The 27,153-nt window shown below is 33.2% G+C and overlaps 1 protein-coding gene across 11 annotated transcripts in view; it reads left to right on the top strand.

Moving 5' to 3' along the window:
• Positions 1–27,153, top strand: part of PRPF40A (pre-mRNA processing factor 40A) — a 53,494-nt gene that overhangs the window by 14,645 nt on the left and 11,696 nt on the right. For 7 of the 11 annotated variants that reach the window (XM_086718622.1, XM_086718623.1, XM_086718616.1 and 4 more), the window contains 12 exons: positions 1,064–1,094; positions 3,187–3,203; positions 15,728–15,838; positions 17,134–17,254; positions 17,489–17,542; positions 19,664–19,688; positions 20,374–20,748; positions 23,449–23,557; positions 23,971–24,035; positions 24,386–24,550; positions 25,550–25,658; positions 26,713–26,863. In XM_086718622.1, coding sequence (XP_086574748.1) covers positions 1,064–1,094; positions 3,187–3,203; positions 15,728–15,838; positions 17,134–17,254; positions 17,489–17,542; positions 19,664–19,688; positions 20,374–20,748; positions 23,449–23,557; positions 23,971–24,035; positions 24,386–24,550; positions 25,550–25,658; positions 26,713–26,863 — 1,333 coding nt within the window. The remainder of the gene's footprint in view (positions 1–1,063; positions 1,095–3,186; positions 3,204–15,727; positions 15,839–17,133; positions 17,255–17,488; positions 17,543–19,663; positions 19,689–20,373; positions 20,749–23,448; positions 23,558–23,970; positions 24,036–24,385; positions 24,551–25,549; positions 25,659–26,712; positions 26,864–27,153) is intronic. The other 4 variants (XM_086718618.1, XM_086718619.1, XM_025912611.2 and 1 more) reach the window with 1 other exon arrangement.

Here is a 27,153-nt window from a genome sequence, read left to right as displayed (position 1 = left end):
AGAGAGAGCGCACATGCATGCAAGCAATTGTGCCCAAAAAGGGCAGGGGCAGACAAGGAGAGAGAACATCTTAAGCAGGCTCCCTGCCCAGACCAGAGCCCAACATGGGGCTTGATCTGACAACTATGAGATCATGAACTAAGCCAAAATCAAGAGTCAGATACTTAGTCCACTGAGCCACCCTGCCCCTGGTCTGGTAGCATTTTAATCTTAAAGAGTAGACATTTGCTTTATGGAGTGTTAATTAAAAATTGATGTAGTGGGATTTAGTACTCGATCGTAGACTTAGAAATCAGAAGGTTTTATTCGAAATTTATCTTACATGAGACTTCAGTGATGGCACATTACTTAGAAAATGCTTGACAGCCTTTTCACCCTTATTGAATTGTATAGCAATATGTATATCATTATTATATTCATATGAGCATAACTGATTTATTACCTGGTAGCCTAGTGGTTGTAATGAGTAGATGTGGCATACTCCACTGGGGTGGTAAATTTGCAAAGGTCTTATCCAAAACCCTTGGGCCAAATATATTCTTAAGTTGTTTAATATTGTAAAATTGTACTTTGTGTACTCTATATATCATATAAAGGTTTCCCTCAGGGTGTTTGGACAGTGCCTTAAAATTTCGAACACAATATTTCTGTAGCAGTATCTTAGGGATATTCTGTCTGGAGTGGGATAAATAAAGACAAAGAGCTCGTGTCATTCAGGGCAGATTTTGCCACTCTAATGAGTGTTGATTTGAAACTTGAAAAAACTTGGTTTTTAGAGCTTTTTCTGTTTCAGAATTGTGGGTAAAGGGTTGTGGAGCTATATGTAACTGATGATCACATAAATAAAACACTTAGATTGAAGTGCTTCAGTAGCCCCAAGTTATTGGTGCTTTTACAGTTTATAGCAAGCTCAGGGAACTAATACCACTGAAACTTACTGAGAAACTTTGAATCAGTGGCTTGAGAATTATACATAAAGGGGACTGATTGTGCTTTATGAGGAACATATATAAAATATAGTTTAAACAGGTGAATATTACTAATTTCATTTTTTTTCTTACAGCCAGGAGTAAATAATATGGATGTAGCAGCTGGTATGTATGCCATTTATGGTTTAAATATTAAACTTCATTTGAACAGTAGCTGTCGTTTTATTATAATAAGTAATAAAAGCAGTGTCTCTTGGGGCTTTATGATTAACTTCTGATTCTTTTTTCTTTTTTTTTTTAAGCCGTGGGAAACAGGGGTAGCATTCATAATTTAATCCATAAAAAATTACTAGATCTGGAGTCCTGGGACCAGATTTCGTCTATAGTTACTCTTTACCCAAATGTTTTTAAGTTTTATAATTAGTTGACAACATTTAAAGTCTGTGGGCCCTATGTAAGAATTAAATGTATCTTTTTACACAAAGATTTGAATTTATCTTGAAAAATGGGATTATCTGAATATTCATTGTTGACAGTGGTCCTTGTGAACACAGTAGGTAATCAGAGAATATTTGAATGAGAAATTCTGGTTGAGCCCATACTTTTACTCCGCAAACATTGTGGAATGAGGTAGTAACTCCTTCCTTTAGGTATGAAGGCCAACTCTCATTGGCCTTCTGGACTACTTCGTCCTTGTAGCCATTGGAGTTTGTAAACCTTGTGGTAAAGCAGCCAGTTATCAATAACTGTTTGTTTCACCTAGTGTACTTTCCATATATAATAGTAGTGCCTCAATTATCCATGAATAAATAATGTTCCAGGTAAATTGGTTTTACAGATGCTCAGCCTTATTCCATGATTATGCCAAAACATTTCTTGTTTTAAACATGGTTTGAAACATTTAAAATGCACTATGTTGTGCTTTTCTGCAGGTTTATATGGGGCATAATTGGTCTTTTTAAGATACTTCACAAATTTATTTAAGCTGAAATGATGTTCTGAAATACATAGTATAGTATTTTGCCTATTTAGATATCTAGAGCTGATTACTGTTACTATTAGCCTAAATAGTCCTGGAAAATCACCTTAAAAATTTTTTTTTTAACTGAAGTATAAGTGATATACAATATTCTATTAGTTTTAGTTGTAGAACATTTTGATTCGATATTTTAATACGTTACAAAATGATCCCCATAGTAAGTCTAGTTACCATTTGTCACCATCCAGAGTTACTATAATATTATTGACTATACTTCCTGTGCTGTTCATTCCATTGCCTTATTTTACAACTGGAAGTTTGTATCTCTTAATCCTGTTTGCCTATTTTGCCCTCCCCTCTTTGGTAACCAACAATTTGTTTCCTGTGTCTGTAAGTCAGAAACAGACTCATAAAATTTCTTCTTAATTACTTTTTAAATGCCTTAGCTCTACCAGTGATATCCATAGTAGCTTCCTTTGATTGTTCTCAGTATATATATGTGTGTGTGTGTGTTTACTTTGTTTTATTCTCTTTTTACATATACTTTCTTTTTTTACACGTAGTTTTAAATTACTAGTTTCTAAAGTTAAAGCTTATTCATTTGAACTTGGTGACTAATGGGGATTTCCCCTTATGTCTAAAGGGGTTTTGATAATAATATAGGATAGTACCATCTAATAGACCTTTCTGCAGTGTTGGAAATGTTCTGTAATATGTACTGTTGAATACAGTAGTCAATAGCCACGTGTGATTACTGAGTCCATGAAATTGGCTAGTGCAAAAGAACTGAATTTTTTTATTTTATTTAATGTTTTTTAAAAATTTTAACCTAAGCAGACGTGTGGTAGCTACTGGATACTGTATTGTACACCACAAGTATGGAATTTATATAGTGGAAGTTGCCAGAAATCTAAAGCATAGAATCTGAAGTCTGACGTATTATATTTCAGTACTGTAGTAGAGAAAGGAATTAGTCAAGATAAACACCTATAACAGCAAGACGAGAAACAAAAGGCAGAAGTTGTGAATACTTCTCAAACTGGATCCAAGTGAGTTTTCATTTTGCAGGTTCAAAGTGCCACTTTATTCTGAAAATGCTTTAGGCTGTAGTATTTGTTTTGTGGAAAAGAGAGCATGCACATAGGTCACATGGAACAGCCTTATATTTAGTTTGCTAGGATAAGGCAGAAGAAATAGTATGAACAAATACTTTAAAACTGTTCACTCAAGAAGAGTATGATTTATCACATTGTAAATATTCTTTTTTTTTTTTTAAAGGTACAGCGTCTGGTGCAGTAAGTACCTCTGGAATATATTTATTTCATTATACTTCTTTAGCCTACATTGATCCTTATTTCTGTTTTAAAGTTTATCTACTAAAGTTGAATCTTTTTTTCTTTTCTATGGCAAAGGTTGAAAAATTGTTTGAGGGGCACCTGGATAGCTCAGTTAAGTGTTTGACCCTTGATCTCAGCTCAGGTCTTAATCCTAAGGGTGTGAGTTCAGACCCCATGTTGGGCATGAAGCCTACTTAAAAAAAAAAAAATTGAATGATTTACCTTAAAATCTAATTTTTATGAGACTTAATGAGAAAAAAAGGGATCAGCTACGTACCAGATTTTACAAAGATTTTAATTTCCCTGGTACGATTAGAAGGGAAACAGAACTAGTAGGAACACAGTAATTAACCAATAATTTTCACATAAGGTTTATATTAGAACGTGCTTTCATATACAAACATTTGTGTGCCCTTGTTTATTACTATAAGTCTTACATAAACTTTTCCTAATACACAGAATTTTAAAATACTTTTTTGCTTGTACCTTCCCTAATTGTGTCAGAAAGACTAATACGATATTCAGAATTGCTTGACTTTTCCCTCCCTTAGGGAAGGAGAGAATGATACCTCTATGCTGCATTTCTTTTTCTCCATACTTGATTTTAAGATAGTAGTTACAGTTATTTTTGTTAATATTTCGGTATGTGGTGTTCTGTTACATATTTTTATGATGTTTGGGAAAATAAGCTTGAAAGCCTTACTTAAAGATTCCTATTTTATCCTTCTTGATAAAAGCCATAGCTTTTGGCCTCAAGGTTTTCTTTGATTTTTGTGTTTTTTAATTCCTTAAAGATCAATGGAAAGAAGACTTCATATGTATGATCTCATTTAATCAAAATAGTCCTGAGAGGTAGCTGTTATCCTCATATTATGGTTGAGGAAATACAGAAAGCTGTGACTTGATTATAAATGGGTTAATATTTTAAATATGGGGGGAAGACTTTTAATTGTGAACTGTATTTAAATGTTTTAAAGTTTCTTGTATCTTCTGTTTTTTAAAGTTGAATGGTTTTTAAATGTCCATGTCGTATTCTTCCATTGTAAGTGCCTTTTTGTATTTTTGACTAGTGATTGCTGCATGTTTTTCCTATTGATTTAAATAATGCAGGCTCACTTGAGGGATTAAGAAGCAAACATAAGTTAGAAGAAAGTAAATTTCACCCTAAATGTTTCCACCTTGAGGGGACCACCACCATTAATGTTTTGGTTGTGTCCATTGTCTGTGAAACCCCTTTTTCCCTCAACTGGAAGAATCTGTTCTATCATATATTAAGTTTGTACATACTCTGACATCTGTTTCTGAGTTTTCTTCTGCATTGGCTGTATGTATTTGTTTTTCATCCAATTTCTCACGTTTTCCAGTTAAAATAACTTTAATATTTAGTAAGGCGAGTCTTCATGGTTTCTCTTTTCATTATTTCCTTAAATGGTTTTGGATGTTAGTACATGAATTCTTGTATCCCCCTCCAAAAATAATCTGTAAGTATATGCATACCCACACACACTCAAAAGACAAAATTGTGTTTTTATCTGGGATTATATTTAATTCATTTCAGTTTTGGGAGAATTGACATTTTCTACTTTTCTATTAAATTTTCCCATCTAAAAATACTGTATATTTGAAAATTTCTTTTTGCTTTAATTCTTATTAGATTTCAGGTACACAAATTTGAGTTACTTGAATCTTCAGATGATAGTCATTGTCATTGATCCTGAGAGGATTCGTCACATTTTTTCACTTTATTCTTCATCTTCACTCCCATCTACCCTCCTGAATAGGTGATCACTTGGATACATGTGCTCAGAAATGCATGTATTGGGAAAAGTTCAGGAAATTTTTTGTGTAGATTTTTTGGGTGTTTTTTCTTGTTCTTATTTCTTTATAGTCTTTATGTTTATTTTTTTACAACATAATAATTTGATATTTGTATCCATTTTGAAATGATCACAATACATCTAGTTAACATCTGTCATTATACCTGGTTACAGATCTTTTGTTCTTGTGATGAGGACTTTTAAGATGTACTCTCTTAATCGTCAAATATACAACACAGTATTAATAGTAATTACCATGTTGTGCATTACATCTCCATAACCTACTTATTTTAAAATAAGTGGAGATTTGTACCTGTTTACCCCCTCCACCGATTTTGAACCTCCACACGTAATCTGTTCTCTGTATCTGAGTTTGGGTTTTTTAGATTCTGCATGTAAGTAAGATCTTAAGGTATTTGTTTTTCTCCCTCTGACTTCTCTTACTTAGCATAATGCCTTCAAGGCCCGTCTGTGTTGTTGCAAATGGCAAGATTTCATCCTTTTTATAGCTGAATATATTTTTGTGCGTGTACCACATCTTTATCCATTCATCCATCTAGGGACATTTAGGTTATTTCCATATCTTGGCTGTTGTAAATAATAATGCTGCAATGAACCAAGGGGTACATAAATCTTTTCAAGTTAATGATTTTGTGTTCTTTGAATAAATGCCCAGAAGTGGAACAGCTGAATAGTATGGTAGTTCTACTTTTAATTTTTTGAAGAGCCTTCATACTATTTTCTGTAGGGGCTACAGCATTTACATTCCCACCAGTGGTGCATGAGGATTTCCTTTTCCCCACAACATGGCTAACATTTATTATCTCTTTTTGAGAATAAGCATTCTAACAACTGTAAGGTGATATCACATTGTAGTTTTGATTTGCATTTCCCTGATAGTGATGTTGAGCATCTTTTCATAAGTCTTTTGGTCATCTGTATATCTGCTCTGGAAAAATGTCTATTCAGATCCTCTGCCTGTTTTTTAATCAGATTTTTAGGGTTTTTTTGTTTTGGTTTTTTTGCTGTTAAGTTGTATGAGGTCTTTATAGGTTTTGGATGTTAGCCCTTTATCATATGCATGTTTTGCAAATATTTTTCTCTCCTTCAGTAGGTTGCTTTTTCATTTTGTTGATTTCCTTTGTTGTGCCAGAGGTTTTTAGTTTGATGTAGTCCACTTGTATATTTTGCTTTTGTTATGTTTGCTGTGGAATCAGATCCAAAAAAATGATTGCCAAGAGTGATGATCAAGGAGCTTTGCCGCCTTTTTTCTAGGAGTTTTAGGGCTTCAGGTCTTACATTCGAGCCTAAATCCATTTTGGGTTGATTTTTATGCATGATGGAAAATACTAATCTAACTAGTTAGTTTTATTTTGCATGCAGCTGTCCTTTTCTTGTATATTTTTGCCTCCTTTGTCGTAAATCAACCATACATAAGTTTATTTCTGAGATCTTGATTCTGTTATACTATCTAGATATCTGTGTTTATGCCAGTACTATATACTATTTTGATTACAATACCTTGGTAATACAGTTTGAGAGCAGGGAGCATGATGCTTTGTTCTTCGGATTACTTTTTAGCTATTCAGTCTTTTTGTGGTTCCATCCAAATTTTAGGACAGTGTGTTCTATTTTTTTTTAAAGTGTCATTGGTATTTTGATAGGGATTACATTGATTCTATAGATTGCTTTATGTAGTATGGACATTTGAACAATATCAGTTTTCAATCCATGAGCATATGGAACATCTTTTCCATTTATTCAGTCTTCAGTTATTTTCATCAGTATCCAGTTTTCAGCGTACAGGTCTTTCACCTCCTTGCTTACATTTTTTCCTAGACATTTTACTATTTTTGGTGCATTCATAAATGGAATTTTTTTTTTCTTAATTTTTCTTAACTTTGTTCGTGTTTAGAAATGCAACAGATTTTTGTACCCTGCAATGTTACTGAATTTCTTTCTAACAGGTTTTTTGGTGAAGTCTTTAGGTTTTTTATATATATATTTTTTTTCTATAAATGACATTATACTATCTAAATTTTTTAATCAGTTTGTCAGGTTGTCCAAAAAGATAATTTTGGTATTTTGATTGGCGTTGCATTGAATTTATAGATTGTGGGGCGTATTTACAATATTAAGTCATATCAGTGAACATGGTAGTCAGTTTTTTTGTCTGTTTTGTAATACGGCTTTAAGTTTTTCCTATTGAAGGCTTGTCTATCCCTCATTCTGTTAATTTATAGATGTTTTATAAGATTTGGTGCTATTTTGAATCTTTCTCCTATACTTTATCCAGGAGGTTTGCTGAACTCCTGTTGCTTTTTGGGTTTTCTGTGTGTGTTACACTATCTTCCTCAAATAACGAGTTTTTCTAATCATCATATCTAATATTTCAACTTTTATTGTGTCAGCCAGAACCTCTAGTACTATGGTGAGTAGTAGCAGTGATAAACTGTCATCTTTATCTTGTTTTCTCTCTCAAAGCAAATATGTATTGAATTTCTCTATTTAATATGTTTACTGCAGCTTTTTGATGTATGACCCTTATTAAGTTGATGCTTTCTTTTCCTGGTTTGCTGAGAGAGAGGTCATTATGAACTGGATTTTAAAACTCATAGTTGAGATGGTCATGGTATTTCTTCTGTAGTCTGTTAAAGTGCACGTGTACAGATGTATTTTCTGATATCTCATCTTAGCATTACTAAAGTGAATCCTAGTTATTCATTAAGGGTGTTAAGAATATATATACGTGAACCTGTGTATTTATTCCTTCTGAATTCAATTCGCTAATATCTTACTTAGGTTGTTTCTATCTGGGTAGTAACCCTTTTCTTTCTGATCCTTAGAACAACTTATATAAACGATGCGTAACTTATTTCTTAACAGCTTGATAGAACACAACTAAAAACTAACTGGGCCTAATATTTTTTGAGGATAGAGATTTTGGATTACCATTTCAATTTCTCTGGTGGTGGTTGAGCTATTTCACTTTTAATTTTCTTCTAATTTATGTTTTTACAGATACCTACTTTGTTGAGATTTAATTATTTAGCATAGAGTTAGAAATCCTATCATTGCTTTTACTTTGTATTTTGGAGGGGACAACCATTCAGCTTATTCTGAGGTCATCTTTATTTCCTTCTTGGTTACTTTGTTGCCTTTTTTCTAGTTTCTTGAGTACTTATGATTGTTACACATTCTTATTTTTTATAGTGCTATAGCTGTGTTGCTTAAGATTTGACATAGTTTTCATTTCACTCAGCTCCCAGTATCTTTTCTTTTTCCTTCATTTGACTTCTTTGTTAAAAGGGTATTAAGTGGTATGTTTTTCTTGGTTTCTAGGTTTAGGATTGTTTTAAATAGACTGTTTTGTAGAGCGATTATAGGTTCTTAGCAAAATTGAACACAAAGTAGAGAGTTTCTTAATACCCCCTCCCCTTACTTGCATACAGATGCATATCAGCATCTCCCACCAGAGTGTTACATTTGTTACAATTAATGATCCTACATTGACACATCTTTATTACCCACAGTCCAATTTACATTAGAGTTCAGTCTCCGTGTTCTGCATTCTATGAGTTGTATCTGTCACGACAGTGCATACAGAGTAGTTTCACTACCTTAAAAATTTCCACCCCTTACCCCTGGCAACGACTGATCTCTTTATTGCCTATATAGTTTTACTTTTTCTGAGTATCATGGTTAGAATCATACAGTATATACCCTCTTCACTGGCTTCATTCACTTAAATGCATTTAATATGCTTTTTTTTTTTCATGGCTTAATACCTTTTTTCTTTTGGGGACTGAATAATACAATAGTAATAATAATAGTGAATGATATTTCATTGTTTGGACTTGCCACAAGTTTATTCATTCATCTACTGAAAGACATCTTAGTTTCGCTTCCATGTTTTGGCAATCATTAAAACTATTACAAACGTTAATTAGTAGGCCTTTGTGTGGACATAAGTTTTCAGCCATTTGGATAAATAACCAAGGCGCATACTTGCTTGATCATATGGTAAAAATGTATTTGGTTTTTGGGGCACCTGGGTGGCTCTGTCAGCTGAGTGTTCGACTTCGACTCAGGTCGTGATCTCATGGTTTGTGAGTTAGAGCCCCACATCACAGAGCCCACTTTGGATCTTCTGTCCCCCTCTCTTGTGTGCACTTGCTCACTATCTTTCTCAAAAATAAACATTAAAAAAATTTTTTTTAATGTATTTAGTTTTTTAAGAAACTCCCAAACTCTCTTCCAAAGTGGCTATGCTGTTTTGAAGTCTCACCAGTAATAAATGGGAGTTAATTTTAATTTGTAATAATGTACAGTGTTAAGAATCTTGTCATAGGCTTCTTTATCCCCTGTATGTCTTTTTTGGTGAGGTATCTGTTCAGATCTTTGACCATTTCTTGATTGGGTTGTTTGTATTCTTAATGCTAAGTTTTAAGGGGTCTCTGTGTATTCTGGGGTGCCTGGGTGGCTCAGTCAGTTAAGTGTCTGACTCTTGGTTTTGGCTCAGGTCATGATCTCACAGATTTGTGAATTCAAGCCCTACATCAGGCTCTGCGCTGGCAGCATGGAGCCTGCTTGGGATCTCTCCCTCCCTGCACCTCCCCCATTCGTGCTCTCTCTGTCTCTCTCAAAATAAATAAACTTTAAAAAACAAAAAGCGGGGGTTGGGGGAGAGGGTTGTATATTCTGGTTAACAGGTGGTTTTTTTTTGTTTTTTTTTTTTTTTTTAATTTTTACCACCTGTGCCCTTTGCAGATGTTTTCTCCCAGGTTTTGGCTTGTCTTTTCATTCTCTTTACTGTGACTTTGGCAGAACAGAAATTTTTAATGAAGTCTCTGACAGTTACTTCTTTTCTTTCATGGATCATGTCTTTGGGTGACATTTTTTTTCCTTTTTTTTTAATGAAGTATACTTTTTTGCATATAATCTTTAGAAAGCAGTCTATGAGCTGTTGTTTGCATTGTACTAAACCTTCATTTGTGTTCGTTTTAAGATTAGATTTTTGGAATATTTTGTGTGCTTTTAATTTAAGGTCAATTTGTGATTCTTTTGTCTTGGCGTATCTTTCATCTGTTTGATCTACCTAAGGGGGGGAGTGTCTTAAAATCTTTAACTTGAAAAGATCTCTTATTTTTCTCCCTGTATTTTTTTATTGTTGCTGTGATTTCAAGACTAAATTGGTAAATGCATGCTAAGTTTGGTGTGTTGCTTTTTACCCATACAGAAGTCCCTCTGGTTTCATTTTGGTTTTTGCTTTAAATTCTGTTTAGGTGGGATAAACTGCTATCATAGCTATTTTTATTTATTTTACCTTCTAAAAATTTGTTATATTGTGAATAGGATATTTTTGTGTTTTTATTTCAAGCTAGTTATTGTTAGTTCAAAGATTTTTATATATTTACCTTTTAGCCGAGTGGAATATTGGAATACTTTTTTATTTTCCTGGAAAATTAGAATACTTTTTTTTTTCATTTTAACTAGATTTTATTTGAATCCTTAGCAGTAAAGATAAGAGAATATATCTCTTTCCCAAATATTTATACCAATTATTTATTTCATTTTATTGCCATAATGTATTTGTTGAAACACAGTGATTGCAGACTCGCATTTTGTTCATGATTTTAATGGAAGTGGCTTTACAGTAATTTTTATTGGTTTTTGATAAGTTGGCCTTTATCATTCAGGTGTTTTTGTTAAGTGTGTTTGTTTTTTTTAGTACTTCTGAATGGTCATAATTTTCAAGATGTGATTTGACCAAGTCTATTGGTGTGCTCATGTGGTGTTTTCTTTTTTCAATTTGTTAACAGAAATAATTTCTTCTTTATAGATTTCCCAATATCAAACCACCTGGCACTTCTACAATAAGTTCTACTTTGTCCGAATATATACAATGCAGGATTCTTTTGGCTAATGGGTTAATGTTATTTTTAAATTTTTGCATTTAAAAATAACACTGATAAGTAACATTACCTGCTTTTCTTTTTTGATACCTTTCTCTTGAGTTTTGTTATTAGTAAGGAACTTTTCATCTTTTCTGATTATCTGAAGTATATTGTACGTCTCTGTTTTTTTTAAAGTTTATGATGTGGTGTTTTATGAAATTGTCTAGTTGGGTAATTGGAATATTCATGTATGATGTGTTTTCTTCTAGGGTAAATTGTAGTCGTTTGTGAGGAAATAATTTCCTTTAGATTTGGGGAATTGATTGTAAATCATCTGTTTGTGGTTATGTTGTTCCTTAATTCTGATCTTATATTTTGGGTTTTTCTCCTTTTCCTTATTTAGAGTAGTTGAGAGGACTTTCCTGTCTATTTAATGTTACATTTGGTCACTTGCTTTTGGTTTTGTTCAGTTGGGCTTAATAGTTTACAGAAGTATCTATGTATGTATAAATGCGTATCTCATGTGCATATAATTATTTATATGTTTATTGAATTTATTCAGAACCTAATTGTTGACTAGCTTTTTGGAATCTTTTAGCTCTCTTGATAATTATATATGTGCATTTTTTCCCTTTACCCAGTCTTCCTTTTAAATATTTTCTGTGTATGTTTTGCTGATATATCACAACGTCTTACTCTGTTTCACACTGTATCTTCGACATTTTCTAAACAGATCTCCATAAGTCCACAGTATGATGGACCCTAATTGAACTCTTTTCCTATGAGTGTGGATACTGAATAATCTCAAATTTTTTGATATTACAAGTAATCCTGTAGAGGACATTCTTGTACATCTTTGCAACTATATAAATTGGATTTTGTGAATAAAATATCAGCATTAAGAGATTGCTTGCATTTTGAATTTTGATGAGAACTAGCAAATTGCCATTCAGAAAAACAATACTAATTCCATTCCCAACACTAGCATGACAGTGCACTTTTCTTCACACCCTTTAACATTGTATACTAAGTCTGTGATTTATCTGATGAACAGAAAGTTTTCACGTAATGTATGCTTCCTTGATTTACTAATGAAGTTGAATATCTACTTATCTGCATTGAGTTTTGTTAATGGCAATGTTTATTTTTCCATTAGATCATCTTAATGATTGTAGTAGATATTTGTATATTAAGAATGATAGTTTTTTAATTTCTTCTTCATATTTATCCTTCTAGTTTATCATTTGTAAAAATGTCAACTTTTGGTTGATTCCCCAGACCTGCCATTTGTCTTGACAGTTTTTTAATAATACAGTAACTGTCAGTAATAAAATAATTTTGGGAAGGCTGTCATCTGTGACAAAAGTGCAGAATAAAGCTCCAATGCAAGGATTATCTTAGTATCTCTTACAAGCCCTCAAAGCAGCTAACCTTAAGGTTAAAATAATGTCCTGGTTTGGGGCCATTCAGAATACTACACATCTACATGTTTATTAGGTTTTCTCCAATTGTGCAAAGGCAGTCTAAATATTTGATAGGCATCATTGGTGTATTGGTCTGGAGAGGTCTTTCTTTTAAAAAAAATGGTGATTTTTAGGAAAATGTTTTTTGAATAGAGTGTACTCAGTACTTAACAACTATTTGCAGAAGTCATGTTTTATCCTATGAAGAAAGTTGTTATCTATATACCCATTGATATTTTATGCCATTCTTCATCTTATATTCAACATTCAGGATACATTTGTTTTTAAATTTTTCTTTTAAAATATTAGTCCTAGTTTTGGCCAGAGGCGAGATACAGTTTTACTTCAAGTTGCAGATTAGATGCACTTAAGGAAAAGGAGCAAAAGCTTATCAGATAAATCATTTTCCTTACTCCAGAATTGACTTCTATAAGTGGATTTGGTATATTAGTTAAGGCATTGGTATAGATTGTTTCTGTTGATGCAAAGTGTTAGAGACTTGTTTCATAGGACCTCAGTATGTGGGCCCAGTGTTCTAATTAACTCACTAGCTAGCTGTGTTACCTTGAGCATATTCTTGTATTTTATTGTGTTCCGTTTTCTCTTCTATAAAGTGGAAATAATAAATTGTATCTACCTTGGCAAGGTTATTAAAAGAATTAACTGAAAATTGATACAGTGCTTCTTACTCATTAGGAGATCAGGAATTTATCTGTCCTTATTGACAGACTGTTCTGAATATAATATCCCTGACAAAACATTTCAGTGTGAGTAGATGTCTTTAGAAGCAAATATGACTGAATTGTTCTAGTTTTATTATTTACTAACTGAATCACTATGAACAAGTTATATTAACCCTCCTAAGTCTTGGTTTTCTTCTTTGAAAAATGAGGATAGTGTTCATATTGCTTGTAGTGTAGCTATAAGACTTGAATAAAGTAGTAGCTAATGAATACTAAATTGTTTACTGTTTGTTTTAGTGGTTTGTATATCTCCTGTTTTTCCCTATTATTTGGCACCCTTTTTCATTCCATTTTTTCATAAATTTGTTTCTGGTGAACTTCTTTTCCTTGATGCTCTTTAGCAGATGTGACTTGGGAAGTTTAAATATAATTTTGGAACTTAGGTCAATTTCCCTTTAGTGCAGTCTTGTTTGCTCCAGAGAGATTGTATTTGTCATACTCTGCATGAAGTGCTAGAACAAGTTAAAGAATTTAATATACCTTTTGAACTATCTTAACTATCCTACACCGTGCAGAAAGCCATTTTGCAGTCATGTCAGATGACTTAACGAATTTATATAGAAAAGGCCAAACATTTCGTTACCAAACCGCTCAAATTTTATCAATTTTTTTCTTTGGATTCTAATGACTGTTTATAATCCCTTCATATTCTAGTTCCTCAGAAGTTCCAGAAAATAATCATCTTCCCTCATCTACTTGTGTTCTAAATGACATTAATTTCTCTCCTTGAGTCATCTTTTCTTGTTCTCCATTCCCACATTTTGCAAATGTTTCTTAAATCACTTAGCATATTTGCTTTGACCATTGAAAATGTCTGTAATTAAGATGCATCCTATAATCTACATAGTGTCCTATGATCTCCATTCTCCAGGCAGCAATTATGGCTTTGTTGTGCATGACTGAACAACAAAAGTGCCAACATCAGAAGAATAAGTGTCAGTGGTTTGAAAGAAAATTCTAGAAATAATGGCACAGCACTCTTATCAGCTAGGAATAAAATGATTATGGTGAGAGAGCAGAAAAAGCAATGAAATAATGTATGTTGAGCCACATTCCCAAAGCCGAAATCAAAAGTAGGTGTATTCTATTTCTCAATAAAGTTGATAAGGAAAAAAGAAAGGTAGGTCAGCTTTAAATAAGTTCAGAAGATCATTAAGAACTAGTACTGGTGACTTACTTTTTTGTTTTTGTTTTAATAAATGCTCCATTACCAATATTTTTTTATAGCATAGAGGGTGATACGGTGTGAAATTTAATGGACATCAGCAGCTCTTGTACAAAAAAATGGTTTCAATGTGAAGTTTGAGGAATAGCTTAACTATTTTATTTGCCTATTTTTCTTTTCAAAAAATGGAATTGTTATAAAATCAGTGTCTGAATAAGAATACATCTTTCAAAAGGTTAACAAAATCTCAGGGTTAAAAAGCATGGAATAGTTTGAAGATGATTTTACTTCTTTCTTAGAGGTATGTACAGTAATGTTTTGTCTTAGATTTGAAGAAATGTGATATAGGACATATCTAATCTTCTTTCAATCATACTTCAGTTCATTACTATCTAAATGATCTGGTACCTGGAACTGGACTCAGTACCTTTGATCTCATCCAGTAATTCCTTAATGATTCCTTGTAAAATTACTTTTAAACCCTCTTTATTATATGATTGACATATTAAACTATGTATTTAACGTGTACAACTAGATGATTTGAGGAATACATACACCTGAGAAACTATCACCACCAAGACCGCAGACACCAGTCACCTCTCAAAGTTTCTTCCTGCCCCTTTTGTGATTATTTTAAATGCATACTTATGGGAGCCCTGTAAAACTCTTAACCAGCCTTAATTTGAGGCATCATGTCTATTGATGGCTGAGGTTTTACTAGCAACTTTTAATATGCTCTTAGTAGTTCTTTTGGACCCAAGAATGAAGTTCTATTCTGTATCAAACTAGTATCACATAAAATTTTCTCACCTCTATTGTGTTGAGGCATTTGGATTCACATTTTATCCCTGTTAAATTTCACCTTGATTGTTAAATTCTGATTGTCATCTAAAACCTATCCTTTCTAATTTTGACAGCTGTCTTTATGGCATGTCTAGTTTAGAACTTTGTCCAGCTTGATGCAAATAAAGTTATTGAGCTCATGATCAATCCACCTATATACTACATTAGCATCTACTTCATATATTTTATCTACAAGGCATAGGTTGTATTGCTGAAAGATTATATTATGTGCTATATACGTTACAACAGTTACAAAGTTACTGTTTCTAGGTGAAACAGTCATATCCTTATACTTCTGAGAGACTGGGTAGAATCTAGAGATTCTAAAACCTCAATAGAGCCATACTACTTTTGAAGTACTTTAAAATGGTCTATTTTGCAGTTAACTCCCCACTTGCAATGATGTGTTACTGTAAGTGATTTAAACTGTCAAAAATATGTCCATTTTGTACTTTCAATTTCTTTGTATATTATTAATGAAACTAATGAAAACTAATATTCACTGTCATAGCACTGTTAAAAAATTTGAATCTTTTTGTAATTTTTTTCTTTAGAAATCAATGTGGACCGAACATAAATCACCTGATGGAAGGACTTACTACTACAATACTGAAACAAAACAGTCTACTTGGGAGAAACCAGATGATCTGAAAACACCTGCTGAGGTACAAGTTTGAGGCTTGGAGATTAGGGATTGTTAAATAGATTAGGTCCTTTTTTTTACTGATTTTGGCCCCTGCTCAGGAATGCTTATTGGTTGGGTGGCATCAGATTGGGAAAGATTGATTTAAAGAATAAATTGGAAGAGCAATAAGACTCTCTCTCTGCTTGCCCTTTACTCTTTAAATTCACATTTTAAATTGTTTTCCTCTTTATAGCAAACTTAGGTGATCGCAGATGTCTTGCAATGAATTTTTTAAAATTTCCAGTGAAGTTGGGGGTAATGGAGATGGAATTACAAATACAAGTGCTTCCTTCTCTTAGAGCTGAAAATTATCTGTCTCTGTGGAGAAAGCCCCTGAAAAGCATGTAAATTTCATTTTATGTTGCAAGTTTTGTTCAGAATGTATAGATGTGGAAGGTACATTGAAGGAATAAACTAAGTAAGCATTATAGCATGTGGTTTAATTAGGAACTAATTAAGAGTCCTAAGTAAGAATTGACTTGGCATTTCAAGCCATACTTAAGAGATTTTTCCTAGTTGGCAGCATATATTTTTTCTCCCTCTAAATTGAGGAATTTGAGCAGATAAAAATATTTTCCAGGCCACCACACTAATATGCAGTGTGTAGCAACACTTGGGATGGAAGGTTGGCAGATACTATAATGATTTTTTTAATCTCAGTACTAATGTAGACAATTATTTCATCATTAAATATTACTAAGACACTGTCTAAAGTTTTCAATAGCATTCTCATGCTGCCCTAACCAGTTTTCTACATTAGATTTTAAGTATATCATACTTTGTTTCCTTACATAAGAGAGTTCATATAGGTTTAATAAATTATTAGCCATAAAACTGACATGTAAGCAGGCTAAACCAGATTTTGCTTTTTTCCTAGCATTTATGTTTTTCCTACTTTAATTTGTATTTGAGAAGTCTCTGAAATATGTATGATAATTTTTACCTATGGTGGGGTATAAATGGCAAGAGCAAATACGATCTGAAATTTATATAGACCTGGTTTTGAATCTTGCCTCTGCCCCTTAATTAGGTGTATTATCTTAAGTGAGTTTCCTTAAGTAACAGCATAAATCTGAAATAATATGAATGTTGCAGTATTATTGTAAAGGTAAACATTTCAAATAACATCACCTGGTAAGTATTCTACATTTGGTAGCTTATCATCTCACAAGCGTTTGATTTGTACAGATTGATAATATTTAGTGAAACAGTGATGTGAATGATGAGTGATGCTAAATATATTACTGTTAACTGAAGATTTTTATTTTCCTTCAGCAACTTTTATCTAAATGTCCCTGGAAGGAATACAAATCTGACTCTGGAAAGCCTTACTATTATAATTCTCAAACAAAAGAATCCCGCTGGGCCAAACCTAAAGAACTTGAGGATCTTGAAGGTAACACAGGAAAATATAACTTTTAATGTTAATTTTTTACATATTGTCATTCACGGTGAAGCAATCCTTCATAAATAGTATTGTTCAAACACAGGTCTTATTTTTAAAAATTAAATGATTAGAACGTTTTAAATGGTATAACAGTTTTATGGGCTCTTATTTTCTTGTTGCTCTAGATATCAGTTCTATAGATTTTAAATAGATTTTTATTTGATTTGATTCCACTGAAACTAGGATACCAGAATACCATTGTTGCTGGAAGTCTTATTACAAAATCAAACCTGCATGGTGAGCTGCTTTGATAATTCATTTTCTGTCATTATTTAACATTTTTAGAGTATGTTACTAATGTTCACTAACCGTGATTGGAAAAATCTGCAGTGAGAAATCTCTAATTCAAAGAATTCATTTAAGGGTTATATTATAAATGAGCTTGGAGCTTTTAAAATACTTTTATTTTTAAAGCCATTAATATACTATTGGAAAATTGAATGAGGACATCATGTACAGTATTTCTAAATACAGCTGTGAGTGTTGGTACATACAATAGGTGGCTTAACTCATGTAGCAGATAGCAAAGAACTTTGAGTCTTAATCAGTTTAAATCTTTTTAATGTATTGTCAGACTATACATTTAATGCTGATTTTATTTTGGCACATTTTAAAATAGCCTTTATATGGGGTACCTGGGTGGCTCAGTCAGTTGGGCGTCTGACTTCGGCTCAGGTCATGATCTCGCAGTTTGTGGGTTCGAGTCTCGCATCGGGCTCTGTTCTGGCAGCTCAGAGCCTGGAGCCTGCTTCGGATTCTGTGTCTCCCTCTCTCTGCCCCTCCCCTGCTCATGCTCTGTCTCTCTGCCTCTCAAAAATAAACAGTAAAAAAAAAAAAAAAAATTTAAAATAGCCTTTATGTGTGTTAATGGGAGAATTAAACAAAATGCCATGCTTTACTTGCAAAGGGAGAGTTTTTCATTATCCTCAGCTATTCAGAATACCCCTGAAAGTCTGGAAATACTACCTAATATAAAACCTAGTTCTTCAAATAGCAGAGATTAGAGTAAGAATTGAAAATTTAATTCTTTTACTCTCACTTCTAATAGAATCTGGTGTCATAAACTATCAACTTAGAAGCAATAGATTTTAGAAATGGGGCTAATAATTAGTCTACAGTGTAGAATACAGTGTAGAATAAAGATGTCTACAGAATGACATCTAAAAGTAAAGACAATAAAATTTTTTTAAAGGCACTGTGGTCTTAAGTCTATTTACATTTTTCCTGTGTCACATAATTGGTTTAGATCATCATTGTATCCAAAAAACATTAATATTAGCGGTGATGACTCCTTTAGTATGTTTTGTCAGCCATCCTAAACGTATTTTCAGAAATCATTTTCATTAAAGGGAAATAAATTTTTAAAATACTTTAATTAAGTTCAGCTTTGTTATCATTTATGTGGAGGGCCTCATTCTCTACTGAAGCTGAATATTTTTGTTACCCATAAAGAAAAAATTAATTGGAATAAAAGCTAAAATATTGAATGCAAATCTTTAAAGCCCAATTTAAACTTATACACTAAGCATTGTGTGCATAACTTATACATTAGCATTGGCTAATAATAATAATAATAATAATAATAATACTGTAGATAGGTAGAATCCCATTTTATTCATGTAAGAAATACCAAGCTCGGGGCGCCTGGGTGGCGTAGTCGGTTAAGCGTCCGACTTCAGCCAGGTCACGATCTCGCGGTCCGTGAGTTCGAGCCCCACGTCGGGCTCTGGGCTGATGGCTCAGAGCCTGGAGCCTGTTTCCGATTCTGTGTCTCCCTCTCTCTCTGCCCCTCGCCCGTTCATGCTCTGTCTCTCTCTGTCCCAAAAATAAATAAACGTTGGAAAAAAAAAAATTTAAAAAAAAAAAAAAAAAAAGAAATACCAAGCTCATTTTTGATATAACCCTACTACAAATAGTTGGTGTGCATAACTATTTATCTACCTGTCAGTGCTAGTATATATGTGCTGGAATTTCATAACATGAATTTGGTCTCGTTTTGAATATAGTATCTTTGAAGAAAAAAAAAAAAACATAGTTTTATCTCTGAGAAAAATACTGTTTTATTCTAGAATTATACAGATATTTTCAGGGAGTTTTTGCAGTAGCCAGCAGCCTTTGGGAAAGTAGCAGTGTGCAGAGAAACTTTCCTAAAAACTGCTGTCGTTTAAATTTGTCTTCATTCTTTAATTGCTACCCTGGAACTTTGGAGCAAGCATTTGCTCTGAAAAAGTTGATGTATTTGTGGATGGTAAATTAAATCTTATTGTATGAAACTTCTCCTTATCTCCCTTTAAAGTTTGTTTTCAGTGACTGTATTTAAAAACCATGTCATGTAACTTTCTTTTTTCTCTTTAATAGCAATGATCAAAGCTGAAGAAACCAGGTAAGCAATTTTTGGATATCAGTACAATTTACAAATTTGGTATCTCCTATAACATTCTTATTTTAATTCTTTGCTTTATACAATAAATAGTATTTAATATGTTAGGTCTGGTGGTTGGATGTCTTTGGAGGATTTGGGGGAAGGGGAAGGATACTTAATGAAGACACACAAGTGACACTTTCCTTAGACAGTGATTGTTTGAATTTGGACTGCATCCTTTATGAATTAAGGCCTTAGACTGTGTTACAGAAAAGTCCAGGATTTGGTTAGATTTATCAGTTTGGTAATGGATAAAGTATTATATATCTCTTCCTTTTTTTAGTATGTAAAATGGATAAAATTTAAAGTTCTTATAGAAATTTATGATATAGGCCAAATTTTATGTTGTAATGCAGTCTGATAGTAGGGTGTTTTGTAAATGAAAACAGTTAATGGACTTTTGGAAATTCAGAGTGTTCATGAGTCCCTGTCATAAATTATCCCGAATGTTTGCTCAGAGTAATCCAGTTTCATTCTTTGGTTTCAGTCTTTTTAGATAGCTTAATAGTTTGGCATACAGCCTTTTTTCCCTTTTATGGTTTCTCTTATTCATTTGATTTTATGATAAAAATTAGTGTTGTTTGGCTTTCTGATGTATGACTTAATGAGATGACCAATTTTGTTTTTGTTTTTTTTTAACATATAGTAAGCAAGAAGAGTGCACCACAACATCAACAGCCCCAGTTCCTACAACCGAAATTCCGACCACAATGAGCACCATGGCTGCCGCAGAAGCTGCAGCCGCTGTTGTTGCAGCCGCAGCGGCAGCTGCTGCCGCTGCGGCTGCAGCCAATGCCAGTGCTTCCACCTCTGCTTCTAATACTGTGGGTGGAACTGTTCCAGTTGTTCCTGAGCCTGAGGTTACTTCGATTGTTGCTACTGTTGTAGATAACGAAAATACAGTAACAATTTCAACTGAAGAACAAGCACAACTTACTAGTACTCCTGCTGTTCAGGATCAGAATATGGAAGTATCCAGTAATACTGGAGAAGAAACAGCTAAGCAGGAAGCAGTAGCTGAGTAAGTTTAGTGACTTCTTTTTTGCAAATCAGTACCAGACTTCATTAGTACTAGAAATTGCCAGTTTACTTGGTGGCCATTAAGTGTTGAAAAGGTTGTTGAGCATCAAAACATGAGCTTTTAGATAATGAATCCTTTTCATGGCTGAATTTTGTGGGGTCATGCTCTTAATCTGTTGGAAAACTAATCCTTAAAAGTTTTAGGAAGCAGAGTTTATAGATATAGGGTGCGACACAAATTTAAAGGGAGTTCTTAATTACCAGGCACCTTAGTAATCAGGATATATGAATAATGGTGCAGTAATCTTTAATTTTAAATCAGAATTAATGCCAAAAGTCCATATTAATAAAATAAAATTTTAAAGACAGGATTAGTATTATTGATTTTCTCTCTTTATTTTTTTAATGTTCATTTTTGAGAGAGTGAGAGCAGGGGAAGGGGCATAGAGAGAGGGAGATACAGAATTTGAAGCAGGCTCCAGGCTCTGGGCTGTCAGTACACAGCCCGAGATGGGGCTCGAACCCACGAACTGTGAGATCATGACCTGAGCCGAAATTGGACACTTAACCAGTTGAGCCACCCAGGCGCCCCTGATTTTCCATATTATGTGATAGTCAAATATGGATTAGCACAGCCCTGCAAGGAAGTGCTATGGTTTGGTGTACAAACAGAAGCAAAAATTAAGTAAGCAAAAATAAAGATTCAGTAGGATATTAGAAAACTGTTTTTGTAATTAAATCGGTACAACTTTTTAATAAGGCAAAACAGCTGCATCTGTCAGTTTACAGTTTACATGTACTTGTGTTCGCTATAATCTGGTAAAATTTCATATGGCTGTGCTTTATACAGATACAAAAAGTACTATGCTTCTTGACTTCAGTGATGTCCTCATAAAATAATGTTAACCATGATGTCAAGTTCCAAACATGATCATCCATCTTAATATTTAAATACATTGATTTCATCTCCCAACTGTACATATCATGAATATTTACAAGAACATTTCCCAAAGTGAAAATAACTTTATAATTTTTTCTGATGTTTAGAAGTTGAAAAAGGACTCTGTAAGGTATATTTAAGGCATAAAAGAGTAATTAACATTTTATTTATATTCTTTTCCCTTTTTTTTTCATCTTTGTCTGTTAAATTTTATTTTTTTAATACTCTCTACAGCCAACATGGGGCTCCAATTCACAACCCCGAGATCAAGAGTTGCATGCTCTTCCGACTGAGCCAGCCAGGTGCCCCTCCTGCCCATTTTCTGTGCATTTAAAAATGTGGGCATTATCTATTTTATTCACCTATCTAATGTCTTCTACAGTGTAAAGGCATATCCTCCATCATGTTGGATGATGGCATATTATATTTACATAAATATAATTTTCAGTGTTCTGATATTTAGGTTTTGGGGTATTATTTTTTGTTTTAATATTTTATTAATATTTGAGAGAGCAAGCGCAAGTGGGGGATGAGCAGTGGGAGATAAACTCTTAAGCAGGTTCCACACTCAGCACAGAGCCTGATGTGGGGCTCGATCCCAGAACAATGAGATCCAAATCTGATCCAAAATCAAGATGAAATCCAAAACCTGATCCAAAAATCAAGAGTTGGACGCCCAGCCAACTGAGCCACCCAGGTGCCCCGGGATTGATATTTTTTATATCTCTTATACTATATTTTTCCATAATTTATTTTTTCATAATTTTAGGCACAGTTATTTCCTGCTTATTTTCTTTCTAGTATTTTCTTATAGTTCCTAAGTCAGTATAATCTAATTACTGCAGTATAGACCATTTAATGTTTGAGCTCTTTATACTGTTTCTGACAGTTTTAAATGAACTTCCCAAAGTAAGGTTACTTGATTGAGAGAGTGTGAATATATTTTTTGTTGTTGTTAGTATTTGTTCTAGTATCTTCCCGTAAGCATTCTACTTAGTTGTTTTTGTTTTTTCTGCATTTTTTCCCTTTATATGGAAGAACACGTTAGAATTATATGGCTTTTGCATTTCATAAAGATCCCCATACTAGTACAATTGTAATTCTTGGGTACGTTAATTCTTTTTGTTTGAGGTCAGTGTTTGGCATATTTTTTCGTAACTTATCCAAGAGTAAATACTTCTGGTTTTGTGGATCATAAAGTCTGTCACAGTGATGCAGTTCTGCTGTGGTAGCACACAATAAGCCATAAACACTATACAAGCTCGTGAGTAAAGCTGTATATTTACAGAAACAGGAAGTGGTCTAGATTTGGCACATAAGGCGTAGTTTGCCCTCTGATTTTATTGATCCTCGACATGTTTTTTTATATTTGTACACACTTAGCCAAATATTTAGTTATTAAGACACTGATATGAAGGCACTGGATAAGTTTTTTTTTGTTTCTGTGTGTGTGTTTTTTTAATGTTCATTAATTTTTGAGTGTGTGAACAGGGGAGAGGCAGAGAGAGAGAGGGAGAAAGGATCCAGAGCAGGCTCGGCACTGACATCAGAGAGCCTGACACAGGGCCCAAACTCACGAACCATGACATCATGACCTGAGCTGAAGTTGGACGCTTAACCAAATTTATTGTTCTAATATATTATTTCGAAAATTGTAAACTTTAATCTCAATACAGACGCTTAAATAATTACAACATTGTTTTTCTTAGTGAAGCAAATGTATATTTAAATTATAAGTACCATGTTTAAATTTCGCTCTAGTTTTACTCCCAAAAAAGAAGAGGAGGAAAGCCAACCAGCAAAAAAGACCTATACTTGGAATACAAAGGAGGAGGCAAAGCAAGCATTTAAAGAATTATTAAAAGAAAAGGTATTAAACATTTTTATGTGACATATAATTATTGTCTAATAATTTAATCTTTTTTGAAGAATATTTTTGTGGAACTGATCTTCACCAAAAAAAACTATCATGTACAGTGTAATACACAGCACATTCCACCTCCATATTTGATATAATGTTTTTTATTTACAAAAATTGCTTACCTTTTAATCAATAGTCTTAAAAATTATTCATGCTCTGTTTAAATATCAGTTTTAAGTTTTCATTTTAGTCTGTATAATACCAAGGTTTGTCTTGGTTCAATATGAAGTTATTAGACCTCTTTTAAACTTGTGCAAAGGGAAGTGCTTGATGTTTGCAGTGAGTATTGTGTTTTATTTCCTGTTGTATGACTTTTATTATATTCGTGCAAAGTTCTAATTTTGTCATTAAATGGTTTTCAGCGAGTACCATCTAATGCTTCATGGGAACAAGCTATGAAAATGATCATTAATGATCCACGATACAGGTAACACTTGAAGTTTCTTATTTACTTTTCCAACCCTAGCAAATTCAAAATTGTGTGAAATAGTATAATTTTCACTTTCATAGTCTTCTGTAATTTTGGATATCAAGAACAATTGTTCTATGTCAGATATGAACCAAAAAAAGCCAAAAAAACTTGTCATACATTTTTGAGCACCCTGCCACAGAGAAAACTAGAATCTTTTTAAAGTAGAAATTATTTTCTATAATCATTTCTTAATTTTTAATATCTTACTGAAATTTTCTTAATTTGTGAATGAATTTATTTTCCCAAAGCATTGACATTTGATCATCCTGCCTTCATTTACTCTTATATGGTATTTTTCTATTCAGTGCTTTAGCAAAGTTGAGTGAAAAAAAGCAGGCCTTTAATGCTTACAAAGTCCAGACAGAGAAAGAAGAAAAAGAAGAAGCAAGATCGAAATACAAAGAAGCTAAGGAATCCTTTCAGCGTTTTCTTGAAAATCATGAGAAAATGACTTCCACAACCAGATACAAGTAAGATTTTTAGAAATGCATAATGTATGTTTACTGCATTGTTACTGTGTCAGATGGTTTGCCAAATGCCATAACTAATCCCAAGCAGATGCTCATTAAATAAAGCTAAATGACTGAATGTGGCAATTTCATAAGATACAAGATAAATCAGTAATTAAATGTAGAATTTAACTTCATACTGAGTTATTAATTAGGCGCTAAAAAGGGGAGGTAGACTGAATATAATAATTAAAGCTTCACTTCTTTCTACTTATTATAAAAATTGAGGGGCGCCTGGGTGGCGCAGTCGGTTAAGCGTCCGACTTCAGCCAGGTCACGATCTCGCGGTCCGGGAGTTCGAGCCCCGTGTCAGGCTCTGGGCTGATGGCTCAGAGCCTGGAGCCTGTTTCCGATTCTGTGTCTCCCTCTCTCTCTGCCCCTCCCGCGTTCATGCTCTGTCTCTCTCTGTCCCAAAAATAAATAAACATTGAAAAAATAAAATAAAATAAAAATAAAAAAATAAAAATTGAGATTTAACATATTTGCAGTAAGTTGTTCAGTTCATTTTCCATATATGCTTCCTTATTTTCCTCTGTCTTCAAGAAAGTTGTTAGTGAGGAACTCTTCATTTTTTTAAATAGTCCTCTATCTCATGTATTAACTAAACTTCTGGCAACTCTTTGATGTCTATAATTTAGTTCCATGGACAGTTAGTGTCCATGTAGCCACCCTAAGCTACCCATGTAGCTACCCTAAGAAATAACAGTTTTGACTACAAAACATGGCTCAGTTAGAATTATCCACTTCATTTCTAGGGAGGAATGGGGGCCTCTTTTGTTTTTTTTTTTTTGTTAATTATCCAGAAGCTTTCCTGTGTATAATATACTCCTGAAGTTAGAGTGGAAAAGAATGCTCATCGGGTGGTTTTAAACTTACCATAAAATTGGCCTCAAATTAATTTTTATTGAGCAATATAGAGTAACATCTTTTTTTTTTTTTTTTTTTTTTTTTTTTTACTAGAAAAGCAGAGCAAATGTTTGGAGAGATGGAGGTCTGGAATGCAATATCAGAACGTGATCGTCTTGAAATCTATGAAGATGTTTTATTCTTTCTTTCAAAAAAAGAAAAGGTATTATTCACTCCTTGCTATTCATATTTCTAGATAAAACAAGTTGTTTCTTCATTCTGATTAGGAGTTACTTTATAACCTGTCCATTTTTTTTGTTTATTCGATTTATGTGGTGTTGCAGATCTCTTTATTAGAAGTTAGGTTTAAAAATGGAGAGCTCCTGGGATGCCTGGGTGCTCATTTGGTTGGGCATCCGACTCTTGATTTTGGTTCAGGTCATGATCTCACAGTTCATGGGATTAAGCCTTGAGTCAGGCTCTGTGCTGACAGCTCGGCTCAGTTAGAGCTCTCTGCCCCTACCCCACTCATGTGCATGCTCATGCTCTTTCAAAAATAAATAAGCTTTAAAAAAAAAAAAAATAGTCCTATAATAGTAGTTACTGATGTGGACATAGTAGGTACAGGTTTATCCAACTATTACTTGAACTATTATGAATTGGCTGTCTTATGCCCACTTTGAAAGATACCTTTTTTTAAAAATTCATTAAGTTTTTAAAATACTCAGTAATTTTGTTTATAATCTATATGTTTCTTTTATAAAAGGAACAGCAGTGATATATAATTGTTACCACTAAAATGTGCTTATGGGATAGTGTTTTAAAGCACTTCGTATCTGTTTTATTATGCATTGTTGTATATTATTCACTCTTAAGAAATTTATAGAAATGTAATTATTAACAAGAATTTGAACATAACTGAAGGTAAAGACTGTAATATTTACCTACTGTGTGTCTTGTCTATAGTAACTTTAGTTTTAGACTTTGTCTATAATGCATAGTTATAGGAAGAGAGATTTATAGAGTTGTTGGGGAGATACAGTTTCCAGATTCCAGCTTCTTAGAAGAGAGGCAAAAAAAACCCCAAAAAACAAATAGAAGGCAAGCAATTACCAAGCTAAGCATTTTGACAAGGGCACTTGAAAGTAGTGTTGATATTTAAAATAAATGGGTAACATGAAATTGGGACATCAGATTGTAATAAATAAGCCCTCAATGATTGTACTTCAGATACCATACTTTGAACCTCAAAATATGTATTCATACTTTTGATTTAGGAGCAAGCAAAGCAGTTACGAAAGAGAAATTGGGAAGCCTTAAAAAACATACTTGACAACATGGCTAATGTAACATACTCTACTACGTGGTCTGAAGCACAGCAGTATCTGATGGATAATCCAACCTTTGCAGAAGATGAGGAATTGCAGAGTAAGAATAATGACGGGAGAAAGTTTTTTAAAAGTCCCAACAGCAAAGAATTCTCACTTTTATTAGAGATCACTAACTGAACAGATGTTTATCCATTCCTGATACAGTGTTTGTTGGTTTCCAAATAGAGTCTAGTTGAGTTTCATTATTTAGGAAGAAAATATTAGCTTTATTAGATAATCCTTGAAATATATATGTCCTAGATCAAACCTGAAATTATTTTTTACCTTTTCTATGTGACTTAGTAAGAACCAGATTAATTACTGCAATTTCACTCACACTGTCTCCTT

The sequence above is a fragment of the Puma concolor genome, chromosome C1, assembly GCF_028749965.1.
Source record: "Puma concolor isolate L17-30 chromosome C1, mPumCon1.1.hap2, whole genome shotgun sequence".
NCBI classification, from domain to species: Eukaryota; Metazoa; Chordata; class Mammalia; order Carnivora; family Felidae; genus Puma; species Puma concolor.
Note: the sequence above shows the minus strand (reverse complement) of the source record. Positions and strands in the feature narration are given on the sequence as shown.